The sequence below is a fragment of the Garra rufa genome, chromosome 10 (assembly GCF_049309525.1).
Source record: "Garra rufa chromosome 10, GarRuf1.0, whole genome shotgun sequence".
In the NCBI taxonomy this organism is placed as follows: domain Eukaryota; kingdom Metazoa; phylum Chordata; class Actinopteri; order Cypriniformes; family Cyprinidae; genus Garra; species Garra rufa.
The window spans coordinates 34,382,890-34,402,568 of NC_133370.1; the positions used below are offsets into that span (position 1 = coordinate 34,382,890).

The window sequence follows — 19,679 nt, forward strand, 5'->3', positions numbered from 1 at the left end:
CCTGAGGGCAGGTTGTTGTGCATTTGAAGCATGCCTTTAATCAATGAGTCCCAGCACGGAGGCCGTCAGCACCGCTCTGCAGTTCTTCAAGAGTCCCGTCCCTCAGGCACCCTCAGCTCGCATGTTAACAGCCATGGTGCAGGAGACACAGAGCGACTGGCCTACAAAGACACTGCTCAGGGCACTTAAACACAACCAGGTGCACCTCTAAAGGTGGATGTGAGAGACTGTGGGAGACGCTTCTTCCCTCGTAGGAAGATTTGTACGTCGGAGAGTTTGTATCAGTGGCGGTTTCCACTTCAAATGCGCTTTCTTTCCCGGAACGAGTTTTGCTAATTTGAGGCAAATCTAAAATCAAATCAAGAAGGTTCTTATTCCTCATTTGTATTGATGGAAATTAGTTGCCTTTAGGTAAATCTGATTGCCTTTTAAGAGCATTGTATATGGAAATTAGAGCTACTAATTATATTAACTGATTTGCCATTCATGAAAGAGCTTTGTACAAGCTCAAAAAACAGTCAGTCTTAAAGGGGTCATCGGATGCCCTTTTTCCTCTAGTTGTTATGATTCTTTAGGGTCTATAACATACTTTGGTTAAAATTTCTCAATGGTAGTGTAAAAAACACTCTTTTTACTTTGTCAACATCAGCCTGTCTTCAGCTCTGCTTCCGACAAGAAGCTGAGAATGTCCTGATTCTAAAAAGGGGATATTACTTTTAAAGATTAACAAAATACCACTGGGTGGATTTTTATCATTGTAGGGTGGTTGTGTACACAAACTGCCAACACACATTAATGTTCAAACAACATGTAAAAGTAAGTTTTGCACCCAATGTCCCCTTTAAGAATGATCTCTTAACCTTTATTCGGGAGTTTTAAATGTGCTTGTTAAATAGTCAACCTGGTCTCATGACGGAAACGTACCTGTGGAAACGTTTTCGCAAGACAAAAAATAGGTACCGCCATGTATGTTTCGTGACACATTCGATGTGAAATGTCCACTGAGTTTTTTTTTTTTTTTTTTAGTTTTTCCGTTTTTTTTATTCCCCGGAACAGATGAACAGATGGTACATTTTATGCGATGTTGGCAGTTCTGACTTGAAATGTCGGTTGAGTGGCGCTATAGTTTCTACAATCTGCCCTACACCTAAACCTACCCAATAGTATGAACAAAAGTGAATATTTCGATCTCTCATCTTTCAGCTCTTTAATCTTGAGTCATGTTTTTCACGGGATGCGTACCCAAGGATTCCACATTCTAAGGCAAATTCTGTGCTGGCTGAGTTACCGAGCAAGCTTGTTACGTCCGGAAAACAAAACATATAGACCTGTAATCATAATTGTGTACAAAAATTATTTAAAAAATTAGAAAATGAAGTTCTCGCTGTTTTACTGCCTCTAGTGTTCCTTTCTATTGGAAACTGTAGTGATATGTACTTTTGCGCCTTGCGAAAAAGTTCCCTCAGGTACGTTTTCGTCATGAGATCAGGTCCCAACTATTACTGTTGGGCCTAATTAAAGAAACACCGCTACTGAATCTACACTTTGAAACAGTGAGAACAGTGTAATGCAACAGAACGAAAAACTCTTTGATTGACAAAGTGTGAGAGGTGAGTTGTAAGTAGTAGTCAGTTCATTTTAGTGAATATAATGCACACAGCACAGCCAGTGTAGCCTGAGCTAATGACTCTAATGATTCGTTCTTTTTAATTGAATCAAAGTGCGAATGCTAAATTGTGTCAGTGGTATTAAAAAAAAAAAAAAAAAAACTTATTTTATAAAATTTTTACTTTGCTGTTTGGTATAGTTATTTAATACGTTAAAAGTTAAATTCAATAAATTCTTTACAATCCCCATCTCTTTCTCATGCACTTTGCAATGCTAAGGTGTTCTTGGTGATTGCCAGGGCATTGCTAGGTGGAGAGTAGGTCAAAAGAGCCTGCTATGATATTCTCTTTTCTATATATGACCTAGTCTTTCAATGAATTTACAGTTATTGGATTTTCACCTATTTGCTTAGAACAGTTTTGATATGCTTGATTTGAAGTGTCATTCGTATCTGTGGCGTAAGCAATGTGAGACAAGTTATGCACTGAAGATGAGCAATAGTAATAGTGATGCCTTCCTTAACAAGAGCCACTAACTAAATTTGCATAATAGGTATGAATTTGTTGTGTCATGAACCATTTTCATTGCTTATCTGGCTGTAACAGCCTGCTGTGTGTTTGAGAGGCAGGTAGTGCTCTTATCATAACCTCTGGCCTGTGCCCCCAGCATGCCATCTCAGCTTACAGGAAGCAGTGAGGTGGGGGGTCGCCAGGGAACGAGAGGCCAAGGGGCTTATTTAGAAACTGACAGCACGAAATGAGGCGCACAGACCCTGAATGCTGGCCAACCTATTAGCCAGATTGCACTTCCAATAGTCTACAATGGATAGATTTCCGAATTCTTGTGGTGGAGCAGGTCTTGTTTCTCTGTAGGTGTCTGATATTGATTTGCTTGTTACAGGTCAGCCTGTTTTTTCTGCACTAGGTTTATACGTTCAGCTGGATAGAAGCTGAAGAGTGAAGGAGGAAAGCCAGCCAGACTGTAAGAATGATTGTTGTGGTCAGGAACACAGATGTGTACGCTCACAGAGTCACAGCCATAACACTCATACACACGCACGCAAACCATTTATAAACAAACAATCACATATGCAGCTCAGGGCGTGTGCTTTTATGTCGCTTATGATCAAAGCAATTATGGCAGTTTAGATGAAGTGCCACATATTTAAGGAGATTCAGATATGTATACAATTACAATTAGAAAATCATCAGAATACAATAAATCTTCATGCATAAACAACGCTTCGATTTTAATGCAACAGATGCAGGAGTTAGAATGAGGGTAGAAGTCACATTTCATGCTGTAAAACCTCTTGACAGCATATCCACATTCATCTCTGGTCATATGTGGTCTTTCTCTGCTGAAGCCGGCCTCAGGAGATGCCATAAATATGTCCTGAAGCTGTTGAAACCGGGTTCATATTTATTTGGCTGGATTTAGAAGACATAAATTCTGCATTTGCCTTAAGCAGCCAATAAACCAAGATGACTGAGGATCTTAAGATACAGCATTAGACATCTTTAATGCTCCTGAGGAGCACATGAGATAAAACTTTTATTTTTCATCTTTAAAGATTTATTCAGTAAATCATCCAAGAGTACTTAAGTCCAAAGGATGGCTTGTGAGTAGATCAAGAGTCTGGATAATTTGACTCAAATGGCTTCCTACTGAATGAGAAAAGCTTAGCAAAAGATCCACTGACACTTAAAACTTTACGATGACCTTTCTTTAACATTATGAGAGTCATCAGAAATAGGTCCAGAATGAATAGAGCAGGTACAGTGACTGTCCAACCCCCTTTAATGTGATGTGAAATTAGAGTAGACCTTACATTTCCTAGCTACTTTCATTATGCAGGCTTATATGGAGAGTTTCCCTCAGAAAATCTGTCATCACATACCCTCATGCCAATCCCAACCCGTATGGCTTGCTGTCTTCCATTTAACACCAAATGAGATAAAGTGAAAGTGGACTGGGGGCAGGGACAACCGTATTTAGCATCCAATTTCACTGTATGGAAAAGAGCAGCTTTGGATATTTTGCTTTAGGTATAAATAGATATCGGAACCAAACTGGTTATTGACCATTGTTTTTTTTTGTGTGTGTGTGTGTGTGTGTGTGTGTGTGTGTGTGTGTGTGTGTGTGTGTGTGTGTGTGTGTGTGTATTTTTTCAGCCAATATTACATTTTTAATCGATACTTGATGTATGTCATCTAATGCACACTTAAACTTAATCTTTAAAGATGCTCATAATTTAAAAACAGTTAAATGTAATCTTAAGCAAATTCTTTACTTTTTTTGTATTTTATTTTAAATGTATTTTTCCAAAATAGTAGAATATTATTTTATCTGCAGTTTATTTTAATATTACATTTTTGGTTAATAATTCAATAATTGTCAAAGTATGAAAAATAATATTAAAAAATACTTACCGGCTTATCAATATCACCCTAAAACTTATATCAGTGCATCCCAATTCTGCTACAAGCTTGGTTTGCATAATAATGTCATACAGATTAAAAAAAGATATTCCAAAAGAATTGATTTTTCCTTGAATAACATATTGTTAAAACTATACAATAATCACTCAAAATAGTGAGTTATGTGCATTTATTATAAATAGGCTCTTCATAAGCAGTACTAGCCACTTCATAACGTAAGCATGAACATGTTGTGTCTAACAACCGCCTGTAACCATGCTAAAATTAAGGCACATCCTCCTGTGGCTAAAAGCTTTATTGCTAGTTAATTCTTGAAAATTGGTCTTAAGTGTGCCATCAGTTCAGATCCTCTTGAAGCGGAGAAAGGAATCCAGCCTCAGTCAACTCCACACAACTGGAACATTATAAAACTATGCCAAAATATAAGCACAGCACTCTCTGCTGTTTTGCCTGCCATCCCTTTTCCCCTAGCAAATAATTGGTCTGTCCTCATCAATCATTTTCGGGTTGCCGTGTTTGACTGAATCCTGCTGTTTGAATGGTGTTAACTGAGACACTGTGCCCTGTTCCTGACCCTGATATAAATCAGAGCCCCCAGCACAGGTTACACAGTCACACACTGCAATGAGTCAATAAACATCTGCATTGCTCAGAGCTCTTATCAACCTTTCTGTATCTCTGTGGCTTGTAGGACCCCCTGAGAGCATGAGGCTCCTTCTAAACGCTGCAATCTAACCACGTCAAGAATGCTTTTGACAGCGTTTGCTTCAAGGCTGTTTATTTGATGGACAACATCTCTTTTTAACACTGTAGCTTTGTCCGCAGGCAAGTCAGCACCGGCCGCGCTCAGAGATCACACTGGTCTCTCTCTATAACAACAATGAGCATGGTTTCTAAAGGCATTATGACCGTGATGAATGGGACACCTTTGAATATACATTTGTGTACATGTGTCACCCGCATGTTGCTCTCTCGAGTTTACGTTACCTGACTTGGTATGTACATGTACAACTGTAGGTTGCTGTATAATAAAGCCATTCCTTGTTCTTTCCATGCAGGTGGGAGTTTGGTGGAGGCCGAGAAGTCAGATCACAGCAATGCCTGCCATGCCATCAGTCACCGATGCATCATGTCACAGGAAGCGCTGGCAGGTGTGTATAAATGAGCAAATTCTTTGCTCGGACATCCATTGATTTGAGTACCCAGGAGATGCTCTAATTACTTTGAAAAACTGTCCTTTCATTTTCCATTCACCTTTGCTTTGTTTGCTCAGGTGCTTGTATGGGTTGTGATGTCTCTGCTGCCCCTAGTGGCAGGAGGCAGGTCACGTTTTCAAACAGAATCCGAAGCTGTGGTAGGATTTCCTGGGATGGAGGAGCTGCCGTTAGAGGCTTTTCCAGACACTGAGGAAGAGTTTGAGGAGGGCAGTGACTCCCCATGGCATGGTTTGTTTGGTGAGTTTGCTGTCTGGGAATGATTTCTACAAAGAATGAATCAACAATGAATTGTTTAGTCTTGAACATGTGATAAACTTGTCTTTCTTTTCATCTCCATCCTCTGTCTCTTCCGCAGAGCCATCTGTGCTGGTCGAGGACGACCAACAACCAGCGAGATGGGAACGTTCCCCCCGCTCACCGGACACTTCTGACATACAGACCAAAGGTGCACGCAAGAAAAAGAAGAAAAAAGAGAAGGAGGAAAAGAAAAAGAAAGAGAAGAGCAGCAGGGGACGGCATAGCAGTCGGGATTGTCGTGTAGAGAAACAGGAGATGCATGTACGCGACCTGGGCATGGGCTTCGACTCAGACGAGATTGTCGTTTTCAAGTTCTGCGTCGGCTCCTGCCAGAGATCTCATGGGAACTACGACTTGGCTCTGCGCGCTCTGCTGGCCAACGGTAGTCTGCCTAAGCGCACCGCCAGGAAGATTAGCGCACACCCTTGCTGCCGGCCCACAGGCTACGAACCGGTCTCCTTCATGGATGCTACCACAACCTGGAGAACCATCAAGTCCCTCTCTGCAGCAGACTGTGAGTGCGTTGGATGATGCAAGCTGAATAAGGGGAGGGGGAACGTGACCTGAAGAAATGGTGCAAAAAGAAAAAAAAGGAGGAATCGGGAAGCCTCCTGGGCCATGGCTACAGAACAAGGTCGGGCGGGTTGGCCATGGTGAAGCGCTGTGAGGGAATTTGGTTTTGCTGTGAGTGATTCACAACAACAGCCTATGCCTAAAAACTTTCATCACACCAAACCTCGACAGGAAAACTTGAATGAGGTTAGAATGTGATTTGACCAAGTCAGAGATGACGAGAGACTCTTTGGGCTCAATATGGAGAGAGTTTGAGGATGGAAGAACAGCAACTTTGGATCGTCCATCTGAATGGCTCTATAAACAAGCTACATGTTATAACTCGACGAGCATTTGCTTACCAGGAGTTTCATCAGACTTGGATACAGCACGGAACCCTGTTTCATTTGTCAGACTCATTTGTTGATCCTGGATGTCAGTGCCCATTTTCCTGGCCTACAGTCTGGCATGTAATTTTTCAGCCAGATTAGCAACATTTGGATCATTCATTATTAACAGCACATTATTGTTGTAATTACAATGTAATTGCACAAACATATGTGGAGTATTATTAAAAGTTTAGCCCGATCGAAAACACACAGGCCAGTTAGTATTACCCTTTCAGCTGGAAGCGCTGAAGGTTGATTGTATTTGCAGTAGGGTTTTCATTTCTCAGGATTTTTACAGGAATGACATTAACTGTTTTTCTATCTTACATTTTTAATCCTTTTTAATACCATTAATAAAGTAATAAAGGTATTAAGAGGTTCATGTTCCACAAGGCCAGTTTTTATATAGTAAGTTGATAAAAGATACACAGTAGTAAAGTGAATAAAATCTACAAAGATAAATATTTCATGCTTAACCACAGGGGCTCTGCAGCCCAATTGTTTTTTTTTTTTTTTTTTTTTTTTTTTCAATTTATTTTAATCTGGTACATTAAACATTAATGTACAAAGTCCATATTATATAAAAATATCATTAACACATGCTAGGCTAGGTCTAAATTGTCAAACTATGGGAAACGATAGTTGGATTTGTGGCTACATGCCACACTTAAGCTCAGTTTTTAATTAATCTTGGTTGACATTTTTAGCATTTATATATTGATTTAGTTGCACCATAGTTATTTGGCCTTACAGGAAATGAATGTGCATAATGTGATGTCTACCAGACTGTGCTTCAGCAGGGTCATTAGCGTTCTCTTTTATCAAGACAGATGATGACCACAATGCATTTGCCATTGTTTATTTTACTGTTACCAAATGGATGCCATGCATCCCTTAACATTTACTGTACACTTAACAGATATCATATTTATTTTTTCATTTAAGTTATTTATTTATTACCATGTCTACACATGTGTCTTGTGGATGTTTATATTTATTGTTTATACCTTGGCCTGTGTTCTTCAACCCCTGTCATCTCACGATGAACCAGCGTGGGTAACAACAAGGCTTTGAAGAAGGTCAGCTGCAAGTTATCAGTTGCAGAAAAACTGCGCTATTTAACCCAAAGGTTTTCATGGAGTAAGAAGGACTTTGCCGTGATCTGACTAGGGATTTCATTGGGTGCTTTTATAAAACTCTGAGAGCACTTACTGGGAAGTCTCAGATTCAATTTATGAAAAGGAAATTAAAATAGTTGTCTCCCAAAACACTAAAGGAAGAGGGGGAGATGGATTGTGTTCTGGCTAGTCCATCTGTCTGCCCAATCTGCTGACCTTAAAAGTCCTGATGTTTCAATATTAAAAGCTGCTCCGAACAGACATCTAAAAATATTGTTTTAAAAAGCTGACAACAATAAATTGCTTCGCTTCAGTATTTTACATGTTTTATTTATCAATTATAATTGTTGTTGTTGACAAAGTTACTCTTTATTTTTGTACTTCATATTTTCTGTATAGGAATAAAGCTGTTTATACATAATGTGAATTAAGATACTCATCCTTTCATTTAGTAGCTCATATGTCATCTTTCTACAAACTCTTTCAGTTTGGGTTACATAACATGCCATTTTACTTTAGCAATGCTGCTACTAATGATATAGGATAACTAAATGTGCATTAAACACCTTAAAATCATCAAAAAGTTCATCTGCACCAGAGTGCTTTTCCCTCCATTGACCTCTTGTCTCAGTTCAGCTAATGGCAATCATCAGGTAGTCAGGTAGACTGCTTGGAGACATGTATGTACATTATAGCACCATTAGGCCCTAGGTGAACCTCTCATCTGCTAAAGTGCAAAGAACGTTTCCATCTGTTGTCGGGCTGCTAATGAGCGCACCCCTCACAGACCAGCCTGGCTGTGGCTCAGGGGCCTCTGTGCGGTGAGTCTGCACCTCTCACACCGTGGGTGAACTTAATTAACGGGAGATTGGAGCCTCTTCTGCATTTTTAAGGGATAGCTGCACTACTAGGACCAGATGCCTGCAACAATATGATCACAATGGGTTAGTACTCTCTGGCGATTCAGTAGTTGAAAGTATAGCTCAAGTCAGAAGTTGTTGTTTTTTTACTCTCATATCATTATAAATACATACTACTTTCTTAAATGGAACACTGATATTTTCTATATTGTCTCAGCTGCTTATGTTAATAGTGAAAGTTTGGAAACTCTTTGCAGAATCTGTGAAAATTCTTAACTTAATTTTTAACCAATTAAGAGATATACAAAATGCATGTTATTTTTTTTATTTAGTATATTCTGCCATATTCCAAGTGTTTTAATGATTTTTATGCACAACCTTGTCAACTCACTGATACAATCACTTAAGGATCCAGTCTCTGTCCAGTGCAATGAAGGTAAGTGAATAATGATACTAATATTTTGTTGCGTTTAAAATTGTTTAAAATTGTTTAAAATTTCATGACAGGTGTTACGACTAAAGAGCTTTGACAGATTAAGTGAAGTAACTGAAGTTGTCTGTTTACCACTTCAGCAGGTAATGTAATATTTGATTCATTTAGTCATGCTGGTCAACATTTTAGGGTTCGTTTTTAAGAACTGTTCAATATTGACATCTGCTGGTCAGTATAAGCTATGACAATGCTTTATGGTCAACAGTTGTATGTATGTTCAAACAAACTGCATCACAGGCTTTTGATGGTAGATAAACAAAACCAGGCCTATATGCTCTACACATATGTTTTCCTCCGCTAGGCACTTTCATTAACACATTGTAAAATTCAGTGATAGTCTTGATATCTGTTTTGATAAGCAGATTGTTTGTGTCATTGTGATGTAAATCTTCGGTAGAATCTTTGATCTTTTCCTTATGTGATATTGACAATAAGTCAGATATCCAACAAGACTACTAAATTACTTAATTCACAATAATACTTTCAGGACAATCTACATTTGCTTGAAAAAGTCAGTAGATTACAAGGCTGATGACAACAAGAAAAAATATCAGTGAACTCTGTAACATTCAGCAGTGAGTTTTCTTTATGTCTCATTCAATAAGACATAAATAAGTCATTTCACATCCTGTCACATACGGTCCGAATAAGAGACATATTTCACCCCACCGCAGTGCTGAAATCAATAGACATGTTGAGTACAACACTGTAAACCCTAATAAGTTCAGACTACTCAAATGATTTGAGGAAAGTGATTCCCTCAGTTCGTTTGAGTAATGGGAAAATGACAACTCGATTTATTGAGTTGAACGAATGTGGTCTCTTCATTGAATTAACTTAAATGTTTAAGTACAGATAACTTAAAAGGGCTAACAGACTAAACTTCCTAAATTTTCAGCTTATATATAAATATATATATTCTACTTGTATTAAATAATTTATAAATCATTAAAACAAGGTTTTTTTTTCCACATCAACCACTTTATTAGGCTTATACTGCATTTACATTACTTATAACAGTAAGCTCACATTTATAAAATTCATGAACAAAATCATGAGCTCCTTTTTTAACAGTAAACTCATATTTTTGTCTGTAAGCCCACACTGTCATATTTTTAAAAGACATATGTACAACAAAATAGCTAATTTTTAATTTTAACAGTAAGCTCACATTTCCAGAAAGACATGAACAACAGCATCATGAACTTACATTTTTTAAAGTACATTCACATTTTATAACAGTAAACTCCTATTTTTGACTGTAAACTCACATTTAATATCACATTTTTAAACAAAACAGCTCATTTTTAATAGTAAGCTTACATTTTTAAAAGACATGAACAACAACATAAGCATTTTTTTTAACAGTTAACTGTTTTAAATGTAAACCTATTATTTATTTATTTTTTCACATTTTTACAAGACAAATTTGAGATATACCAGTTCCTTGGAGTGTGTGTTATACAAAAAAAAAAAAAAAAGAAGGTGTTTCTTCTCTGTTGGTGAAAGTCTTACTGACTGTTAACATAAACATGTTTTTAATTTCCAATGTAAAGGTCATTTTCATTTTTTTCTCCTCCTGACAAGAAAAGCACAAAACCTGTAACATAAATTTGTCCAAACAGAAGGCACATTGATTCAGGAAGGTCACTTAGATTGTCCATCACCACTTTTCCAAGAGTTGAGAGGCTGAAGAGTAGTCCCATCTTCAACTATTACAATCCCCACTGACAACAGCAAGATTTGAGCTGTGATCATCAGACATCTATTAAAGATGAAAAAACATTATCAAATTAAAGTTAATTCACATGCATGCAAGCTCATGTAGATTTCAAACAGTGCAACTTAATCTTAAGGAACAGTTCACCCAAAAATGCAAATTCTGTCATTGCTCACTCTCATGTCATTCCACACCCCTAACACCTTTGTTCTTCTTCCAAACAAAAATTAAGATTTTTTTTAAGGAAACCCAAGAGATTTCTGTTTCTCCAGAGATCCAATGTAACATTTTCAAGGTCTAGAAAAAAAATCCATGAGACTTCAGTGGTTTAAACTCAATTTTATGAAGCAGCGCGAGTGTTTAGTGCAAAAACATGTAATTTACCACTTACAAAATAAAATTATTCAAGGCCTGTTCAGATTTCAGATCTTGCGTGAACACAAAACACATGCACTGTGATGCTCTCGTGAACATGCATTGGGGATCTGTATTTTTAATAGTTTTTATAGTTTGTTTCATGCAAACCTAAGCATGTGCGTTGTTTAATAAAATTGAGGTTAAATCACTGGAACCACATGTCTTTCTTACCTTTTCTTGTCCCTCTATGGAGAAATGGAAAACTCTTGAAAATTATTTTAAAAATCTTCATTTGTGTTCCAAAGAGGAACGGAAGTCTTACGAATATGGAATGACACGAGGGTAACTACTGACAAAATTCTAATTTTTGAGTGAAATAACACTTTAGATTCAAATTTATATAATGAGTGTGAGTGATCTAATGTGTGCTTGTCTTTTTGACATTATTTTCTACATGGAATACTTACCAAACATGTCGAAGAAATCCCCAAACATCTCCAAACACAAGAGGTGGTCCTTGGAGCACAAGAGTTCGGTCCTCAGTCGGCTCTGACAACTTATGTGTGAAAACAAAAAAACAATTATATTAAATCTAACCACTGGCTATTACTACTTTTTTTTTTATGAAATTCATAACAGCATTTAAATCAGGGGTGTCAATTCTTGGAGGGACAGAGCCCTGCAGAGTTTAGATGAAATCCTAATTAAACACACCTGATCCAACTACGTTAAGTTAACGTTGTTACAACATTTTTGCACGTCTTTCCCGACAGTAAAAAGTCAACAAATCGCTCACAGGGACATGTAAAACAGTCACAGCTCTGCTAATGGTAACTTGATTAAAAACAAAATGCAGATAGGATTGAATACATTTTATAAAATCTATTAAAAACGAATAATTAATATTATGCACCAAGAACACATTACATGAACAGAATTATTAATTAAAAACATAGGCCTATCTCTGTAAATGTGTCACAATTTCGTTAATTTTTAGCTTCGCATTGTTCTCCTCATGAAACCTTTAGTAAATCTGCATTAATAGCCACACGGATGCAATATACTGTTACAAACGTATTTTCATTCTCAACTGTTTATGACCATTTAAGACATAACTGACAAGGGTTTACGTGAATAATCACCAAGCGAGCGCCTCATTTTGAAATATTTTTGCGTGCATTTGACCGTTTATGCGCGCACCTTGAGGTAAAAGCGAACTAACGGTACATGTCCGTGTTCTGTTCCCTCATAAGCGCATACACAACAGCGCAAGTTCTCATTCTTGCTTTTAAAAACACAACATCAAAGAAACATTAATAAATTAAGCAAGTCACAACGTACAGGCGTGTTAAACATTAACTTACCAGCGTAATCCATGGGCCTTCGTCACGACCGACTCCATCCCTGTCCCTGCCTGCTTCACGACCGCCTGCCTGCAAGTGCCGCTGGGGGAGGAAAAAAAGTTAAGCGGGAAATTCAAATGTTCTTATAGAAATTTAGAAACTCCGGCATATTTATAAGTACAAAATACTCCAAAAATAAAACGGAACCAAGCAAAATTTACACTTATATTTTACCATTAACCTACCTGTGTAACTTCACTCTAATGAATCTTTCACGACGGCTTTCTTCCCGCCTGCTTTACCGCCAGCTTACTTGTGCTGCTACTGGAGCAAAACAAAAAATAGCATTGGAATAACGTGTAAATCAATTAAAAAAAATGTATATGAGCGTTTAAATCTCTACTTACTGATTTAACTTTTGTCTTTCTTGTGTCAGATGGTTTCTGCTAGTGCGTCTGTCCTGCTGGTTCTTCAGCAAAATTCAGCATGATGAGAAAAAATACCGCCTTGTGTCATATAACTTATATCGACCAATCAGCGCGGTTGTCAAAGCAGAATTTCAAGTGCGACCAATCATTTTAAATAGACATTGTGAATCTTTCAAATTAATTAAAATGTTGAGTTCAGATAACTTAAAATATCAATTAAAAAGTTTTTTGCTGCCAAATGAGTAAGTTAACCACACCTGTTTAAGTTTTGATGCCAAAACTTGGTATTTTAAGTAATGTCAAGTTATATTAACTTAATCTCTTTATTAATGACAACAGTGGGGTTTACAGTGAAGGCCTCCATTTGTGTGTTAATTAAAGGTCATACAATTATGCTGTCAAACACACGCACACACAAAATAAAAGTAGTCCACACATCAATATTCCAAGTCTTGTGCGAGAAACAGACTGACGTTTACATCATTCACAAAGCACAAATGAGCAAAAGACAAGATTATACTTTATGAAATTAATAGACGGTCCAAAAATGAAAGTTCTGTTATTATTTACTCACCTCCATGTCATTAAACCCCTTGTGACTTTCTTCTGTGGCAAAAAAAAAAGTAAGAATCCTTAAGTGAATATGAAAAAAAAACCCAGCTAAAACCAGCCTAGGCTGGTTGGCTGCTGCTCATAGTTGGTCAGTAGGCTGGTTTTAGAGGGGTTTTGGCCACTTTTTCAGCATAGGCTGGTATTAGCTGTTTTTTTTTTCAGCAGGGTAGGTATGCCATATAGTGAAAGTGAATGAAGTTGCCATGAGAGATGTATTTGTCCACGAAGCAGCACTGAAATCAATATAGACATGTTGAGTCCAAGACCTCCATTTGTGTGTTAATAAAGGAACTGTGACTGGTGTTATCTGTGAGGAATTATCTTTCAAAATCGTTGGGGTAAGATGACACATGTATTCTACAATGTCAAAATAATTTCACACGCCATTTATTGGCCACAGTATTACATGGGAATCAACAGTGGCACAAAAATGCAAAAATGTCATGATTGTTTTAGACTGCCACCTGCTGGCCTGTGGCACAACCTTATTGTAAAATCAGTCAAACAAAAAGTTAAGGTTTGGATGATTATCGTGGTCCATTTAGCCCGTAGATGCTGTAACCACACCGTCTTTCTCTTTGACAGCCATTAACAGGGATGGAAAACACTTGAGTTTTACTTGATTAATGTACTCGAGTATAATTTTGAGGGATTCGTACTCTGTACTATGGTACAATTTAAAATTACTTTTACTTGATTACATTTCTTAAGAAAAAACAGCACACAATTAATATGCGACCCTGGACCACAGTTGTAAGTAGCACGAGTATATTTGTAGCAATATTCAACGATACATTGTATAGGTCAAAATTATCGATTTTTCTTTTATGCCAAAAATCATTAAGATATTAAGTAAAGATCATGTTCCATTAAGATATTTTGTAAATTTCCTACTGTAAATATATCAAAACCTGATTTTTGATCAGTAATAAAATTGCTAAGAACTTAATTTGGACAACTTTAAAGGCAATTTTCTCAATCCAGGGGCCTCATTTATAAAACTTTCTTACGCACTGATTTGATCTTAGAGTGTTCGTACGATCAAATCCACGTCAAAGTACAGATTTATAAAAACCGTCTTTGACGTGGAAAAGTACTTAACTCCACGTCAGATTCCAGCTTGGCGTACGACCGTTTCCTTGTGGTAATGCCTGGTATTGCAGATAGTTCAGCCTCACTATAATTTGATTTCTTGCGCTCCTTTTTACTTGCCATTGTCACAGAGTTTTTGCTTTAGGAATGAGCTCATTTTAAATGTTAATTAATTAAGCAGGGGCGTTTCGACGGCGGAACATTCAGCTGCACACAATTCCACGATCATTTGTGATTTATAACCGAATGACTGGCGTACAAATGGATTTCGTGGTACGTTCGTTTCTCTGAATCGCTCTTACGATCAAATCAGAAAAGTTCTTAGATAAAATCAAGGATGGTTTCTACGCAAGTCTTTATAAATGAGGCCCCAGATTTTCAAATAGCTGTATCTCACCCAAATATTGTCTTATCTTAAAAAAAAAAAAAATACCCTAATGACTGGTTTTGTGGTCCACATATGTTAAATGGAAGCTCAAACGTACATGCTTGACATGAGAAAACCAATGATGTTTGTTTTTGGACAAGAATTTTAGCTTCATTTATTACTTTCATCAGCAAAATTTCTGGCTTCAAAAGTTTGACATCAAATCTAAGGAAACATATTGAGGTATTGCTTTTTTCTTCATTATTTTTGTCCTTTTTGGTATAGCTGTTAGCTGTCTATGTTGTATATTGACTGAATACACAAGATTGAGTACAAATAAAATCAATCAATCAATAAAAAATAAATAAAATTAGAAAAAAAGGAAAATGCTTGAAATAAACAATTATATGATGTATTATTTGTTGCGGACAGAGCATTGAACAAACAACACAAAAACTGGCTTTAAAAAGCAATAATTATGTTTAAAGATTATGTTTAAATTCTGTCGTTCATTATTCATTTAACACACAGTAATCTGTCTGAAGTTTCTGGCCTCTGCATCACACTTTGCCCTTTAAAGGGACAGTCCACCCCAAAAAAAATTTAAAATTCTGTCATCAATTGTTTACTGTCATGCCAGATGTCAGATGCATGACTTTCTTTCTTCAGATGAACACAAGCAAAGATCATATAATGCAAATGAACGGGAACTCTTTAAAAACCACATAACATGAACACGATGGAAGACATTGATTAATTAACTGCGGTTGTATGAATTTCCACCATGTTAATTTTTGTTAATTTTTTATGCATTCCATACACTTGCCTTATAATCAGAGAGAAGTATTATTTTCTAAAAATCTCATCAAAAACTCATCACCAAACACCAATACAGTTTTGGAAGTGCCTTTTTCTGTTCTAAAGAAGGGGTGTCCCAGTACTTTGTTCCATATAGTGTATGTACAAGTCATTGGTGTTTGGTGATGAGTTTTTGGCTAAAGGTCTGCATTTAAAGTCACACCACAGGTGTTAGGTGTTAGTAATGGGATTAGGACTTTGCTTTCTGCAGACCAAGTCAAGTTCTTCCATAATGACTGAATCAATCTTATTTTTTTTTTACCTTGTCATAAACACAGATGCATCATGTTAGAATAGAAAAGGGTCCTGTCCAAACTGTTGCTATAAAAGTAGAAGCACACAATCCCCTAGATTATCATTTTATGCTTAAACATTAAGATTTATACTCATGGAAATTACTAAAGTAGTCAAACCTGTTCATTAGAAGGGGGTGTCCCAAAACGTTTGGCAATATAGTGTTAGTCATATATACATGTGGGGTGGTATAAAGGTGTAAAGGACCTTTAAGGGTTATATTTTATTGTGTTCCACTGTGCTGCATTTCAGTTGTTGTTTTATGGACAAAATAGATGTTCTGTCTGGTCCCATTGTGTTTTATTTTCCCTCTTAAACCAAACCTTTGAATGTCTGTCTAACAAAACAATTTATGCAGTTTATTTCACTGTGAATTGAGAAGATCATTCAATATGGTCATTATGTACATTACCATGCCAGTCTCCACGAGAGTTGTCATGAGAGAACAGTGGTTCGACCGTAATTTTATGAAGCTACAAGAATACTTTTGTGTGAAAAAAAAAACAACAACTTCTGCTTCACACGTTTGGAGAATATCACGGCACATGCACATGCCATAGGCTACTCTGAACATAAACAAAGCATGGTGCATGCGTGTTCTACATCAACAGCACCACACACATACGTTGTTTACATGCAGAGGAAAGTGCACGCATGCATCATGACTCTCCAAAATGGTGCTAGGGTGATACAGAGGTGAAGAATTGTTAATTAAAGTCATTATTTGTGTTTTCATTGCGCACAAAATTATTCTTGTAGCTTCGTAAAATTACAGTTGAGCCACTGATGTCACATGAACTATTTTAACGACGTCCTTACCACGTTTCTGTGCCATGACTCCTTATTTTTTATCAAAAATACTTAATTTGTGTTCTGAAGATGAACAAAGGTGAGTAATTAATGACAGAATTTAAGTATAAGTCCCTTTAAGTATAGTTTTACACCCTTTTCAAAGGTAGATTAGCTATGTATTGTTGCATGTCCCCTGTCTGTGTTTTCTCACATGCACTTCCTCACACACACAGCCATCATGTTCACCCAATTATTGATCACCTGCACCTTGTCAGCACTCTCATCAGCTCCTGCATAAAAGCAAACATTTCTCCCAACTCTGGTCTACTTGGACTAGTCATCTGCCTACTTACCTCCTGTGATTCCCTCCAGTGTTTCCCCTGTGTCTCCATTGTGTGTTTATCATCCCAGTCTGTGCACTCCAGCGAATCCACAATCTCCCTCTCCATCTGCAGAGACAGTTGCTCATCATTCTCCAGTATTGCATCTGTGTATATTCAATCTGTGACTAAAGATCCTTGCGAGTATTGCCCACTAATCCTGTCTCTGATTCTTGTATTTCTATAACACATTTTTTTTTTTGGAACAACCTATAATTAACAAGTATTTGATTGTTATTGTAGATGTTTCATCTAATCTTCAGTAGTGAAGTGGACATGTTTTCCCTGTCCGATGGATTTCATGACAGGTCATGTGATTGGCTCAAAACAACCAGAACTAAGTACTTATGATGTAATACTTAGTGGAAATCGAACAAATAGCTTTTATGGCAAGCCGTTCAGGAAAAAAATCATGTGTATTGTGTGAATATGGATTGGTTCACTGGTTGAATGTATGGTTTAATCACAAACGCATTTGTTTATAATACATTGGTATAACCAGACATGTATTGGTTTAGATACATCGGTCTGATCACATGCACATGGGTTTGCTCCTGTATACGTTGGTTCGTTCAAGTAAACATTGGGCTTCTCAATAATGCAATGGTTTCCTCAACTATGTATTGGTTGAGATAAATCGGTTTCCTCAAGTATACATTGGTTTGTAAGTATATTGTTTTCTTCAGGTATATTATGGTTTAGATACATTGGTTAGCTCAAATATACATTGGTTTGTTCAGCTGTAGATTGGTCTAAACCGATGTATCTAAACCAATATATACTTGAATAAACCCATATATACTAACCAATACATAGTTAAGAAAACCAATGTATCTAGACCAATATATACTTGAACAAACCAATATATACTAACCAATACATAGTTCAGGAAACCAGTATATCTAAACCAATATATACTTGAATAAACCAATATATAAATACACAAACCAATATATTCCTGAAGAAACCAATATATACAGACCAATATATATACTTTCAATAAAGCAATATATATATATATATATATATATATATATACACAAACCAATATATACAGACCAATGTATACTTAAATAAACCAATATATAATAACCAATACACAGTTGAGGAAACCGATATATCTAAGCCAATATGTAACTGAAAATAACAATATAAGCTTAAGTAAACCAATGTATCTAAACCAATCTACAGCTGAAAAAAACAATGTATACTTGAGCTAACCAATGTATCTAAACCATAAAATACCTGAAGAAAATAATATACATACAAACCAATGTATACTTGAGGAAACCGATTTATCTCAACCAATACAGTTGAGGAAACTAATGCATTATTGAGAAGCCCAATGATTACTTGAACGAACCAATGTATACAGGAGCAAACCCATGTGCATGTGATCAGACCGATGTATCTAAACCAATACATGTCTGGTTATACCAATGTATTATGAACAAATGCGTTTGTAATTAAACCATACATTCAACCAGTGAACCAATCCATATTCACACAATACACATGATTTTTTTTCCTGAACGGCTTGCCATACTATGGGCCTAATGCTAGTGGAGCAGGAATTACAATCTTCACCTTTTCATCAGCTTTTGCTCAAATTGAATGTATTCAGGTTTATGTGGACTCATTATCATTATGATTAATGGTCTTGAAATGTAAGCATCCTACAATGATCAATACATTAATACTAAATACAACATAATGTATGCTGGGTACTTTCATAATATCAGTGCTGTTAGTCGCTAATTCAGATGAATCAGAGTACTTGGATATTGTAAATATTTATATATTAAGCACCGAAACATCACTGTGTTATCATCAGAGCTGGGTAGATTACTTACAAATTGTAATCCGTTACAAATTACATGAAAAAAATTGTAGTTAGTAACGTAATCCATTACATTACACATTTTAGGTAATGTAATCAGACTACTTTTGACCTATCTCGGATATTGCATTGATTTAAATAGAATAATGTTGTACCATATTGATATAAATTTACTAATATTAAATATATTCCATTCATTGTTATTAACAACATAAAGTGCATTAAACATTATATTATGTTAAGGTTTCCCAAACTAGGGTTTATGAAAGAACTGCAGGGCCTTTTTAAGTTTAATGAAAAGCTAATAGTTCATTAAATCATAAAAATGTTAAATTAAAGTAAGTAATTATAAAATAAATCTAAATAAAACACTTAATAAAAAATGTAATATTTTATTGCATGTCATGATGTGACTATAAACAATGTCAGAGAACCATGAACATGCAAATGTGATACTTAATAATTAAAATATTTATTTAAAAATCTCAGGGGTACTTTAAGTAAATATATTAGGTGAAAGAGGATTAGATGACAAAACAGTTTGTGCATTTGTATGTCTTGATGTACAAAAAGTTTTTTTTAAAGATATAGAAGCACACTGTAAAATTACCTACAGACTAA

General features: G+C 36.3%; 1 protein-coding gene and 1 long non-coding RNA gene across 2 annotated transcripts; one reads left to right on the top strand and one right to left on the bottom strand.

The window, feature by feature from the left end:
* The first annotated feature begins 5,113 nt into the window (after window positions 1-5,113).
* On the top strand, window positions 5,114-6,970 carry artnb (artemin b). Its single transcript, XM_073849890.1, has 3 exons — window positions 5,114-5,200; window positions 5,323-5,503; window positions 5,622-6,970. Exons 1-3 carry the CDS (start codon window positions 5,147-5,149, stop codon window positions 6,092-6,094), a joined length of 708 nt encoding a protein of 235 aa, XP_073705991.1. The 5' UTR covers window positions 5,114-5,146; the 3' UTR covers window positions 6,095-6,970.
* A 3,576-nt stretch (window positions 6,971-10,546) lies between these two features.
* On the bottom strand, window positions 10,547-12,859 carry LOC141343477 (uncharacterized). The gene is made up of 4 exons (XR_012356764.1): window positions 12,641-12,859; window positions 12,417-12,497; window positions 11,520-11,608; window positions 10,547-10,740 (listed from the first exon to the last, which is right to left on the bottom strand). It is a non-coding gene; the product is annotated as an uncharacterized lncRNA (long non-coding RNA).
* Between the last annotated feature and the right edge of the window lie 6,820 nt (window positions 12,860-19,679).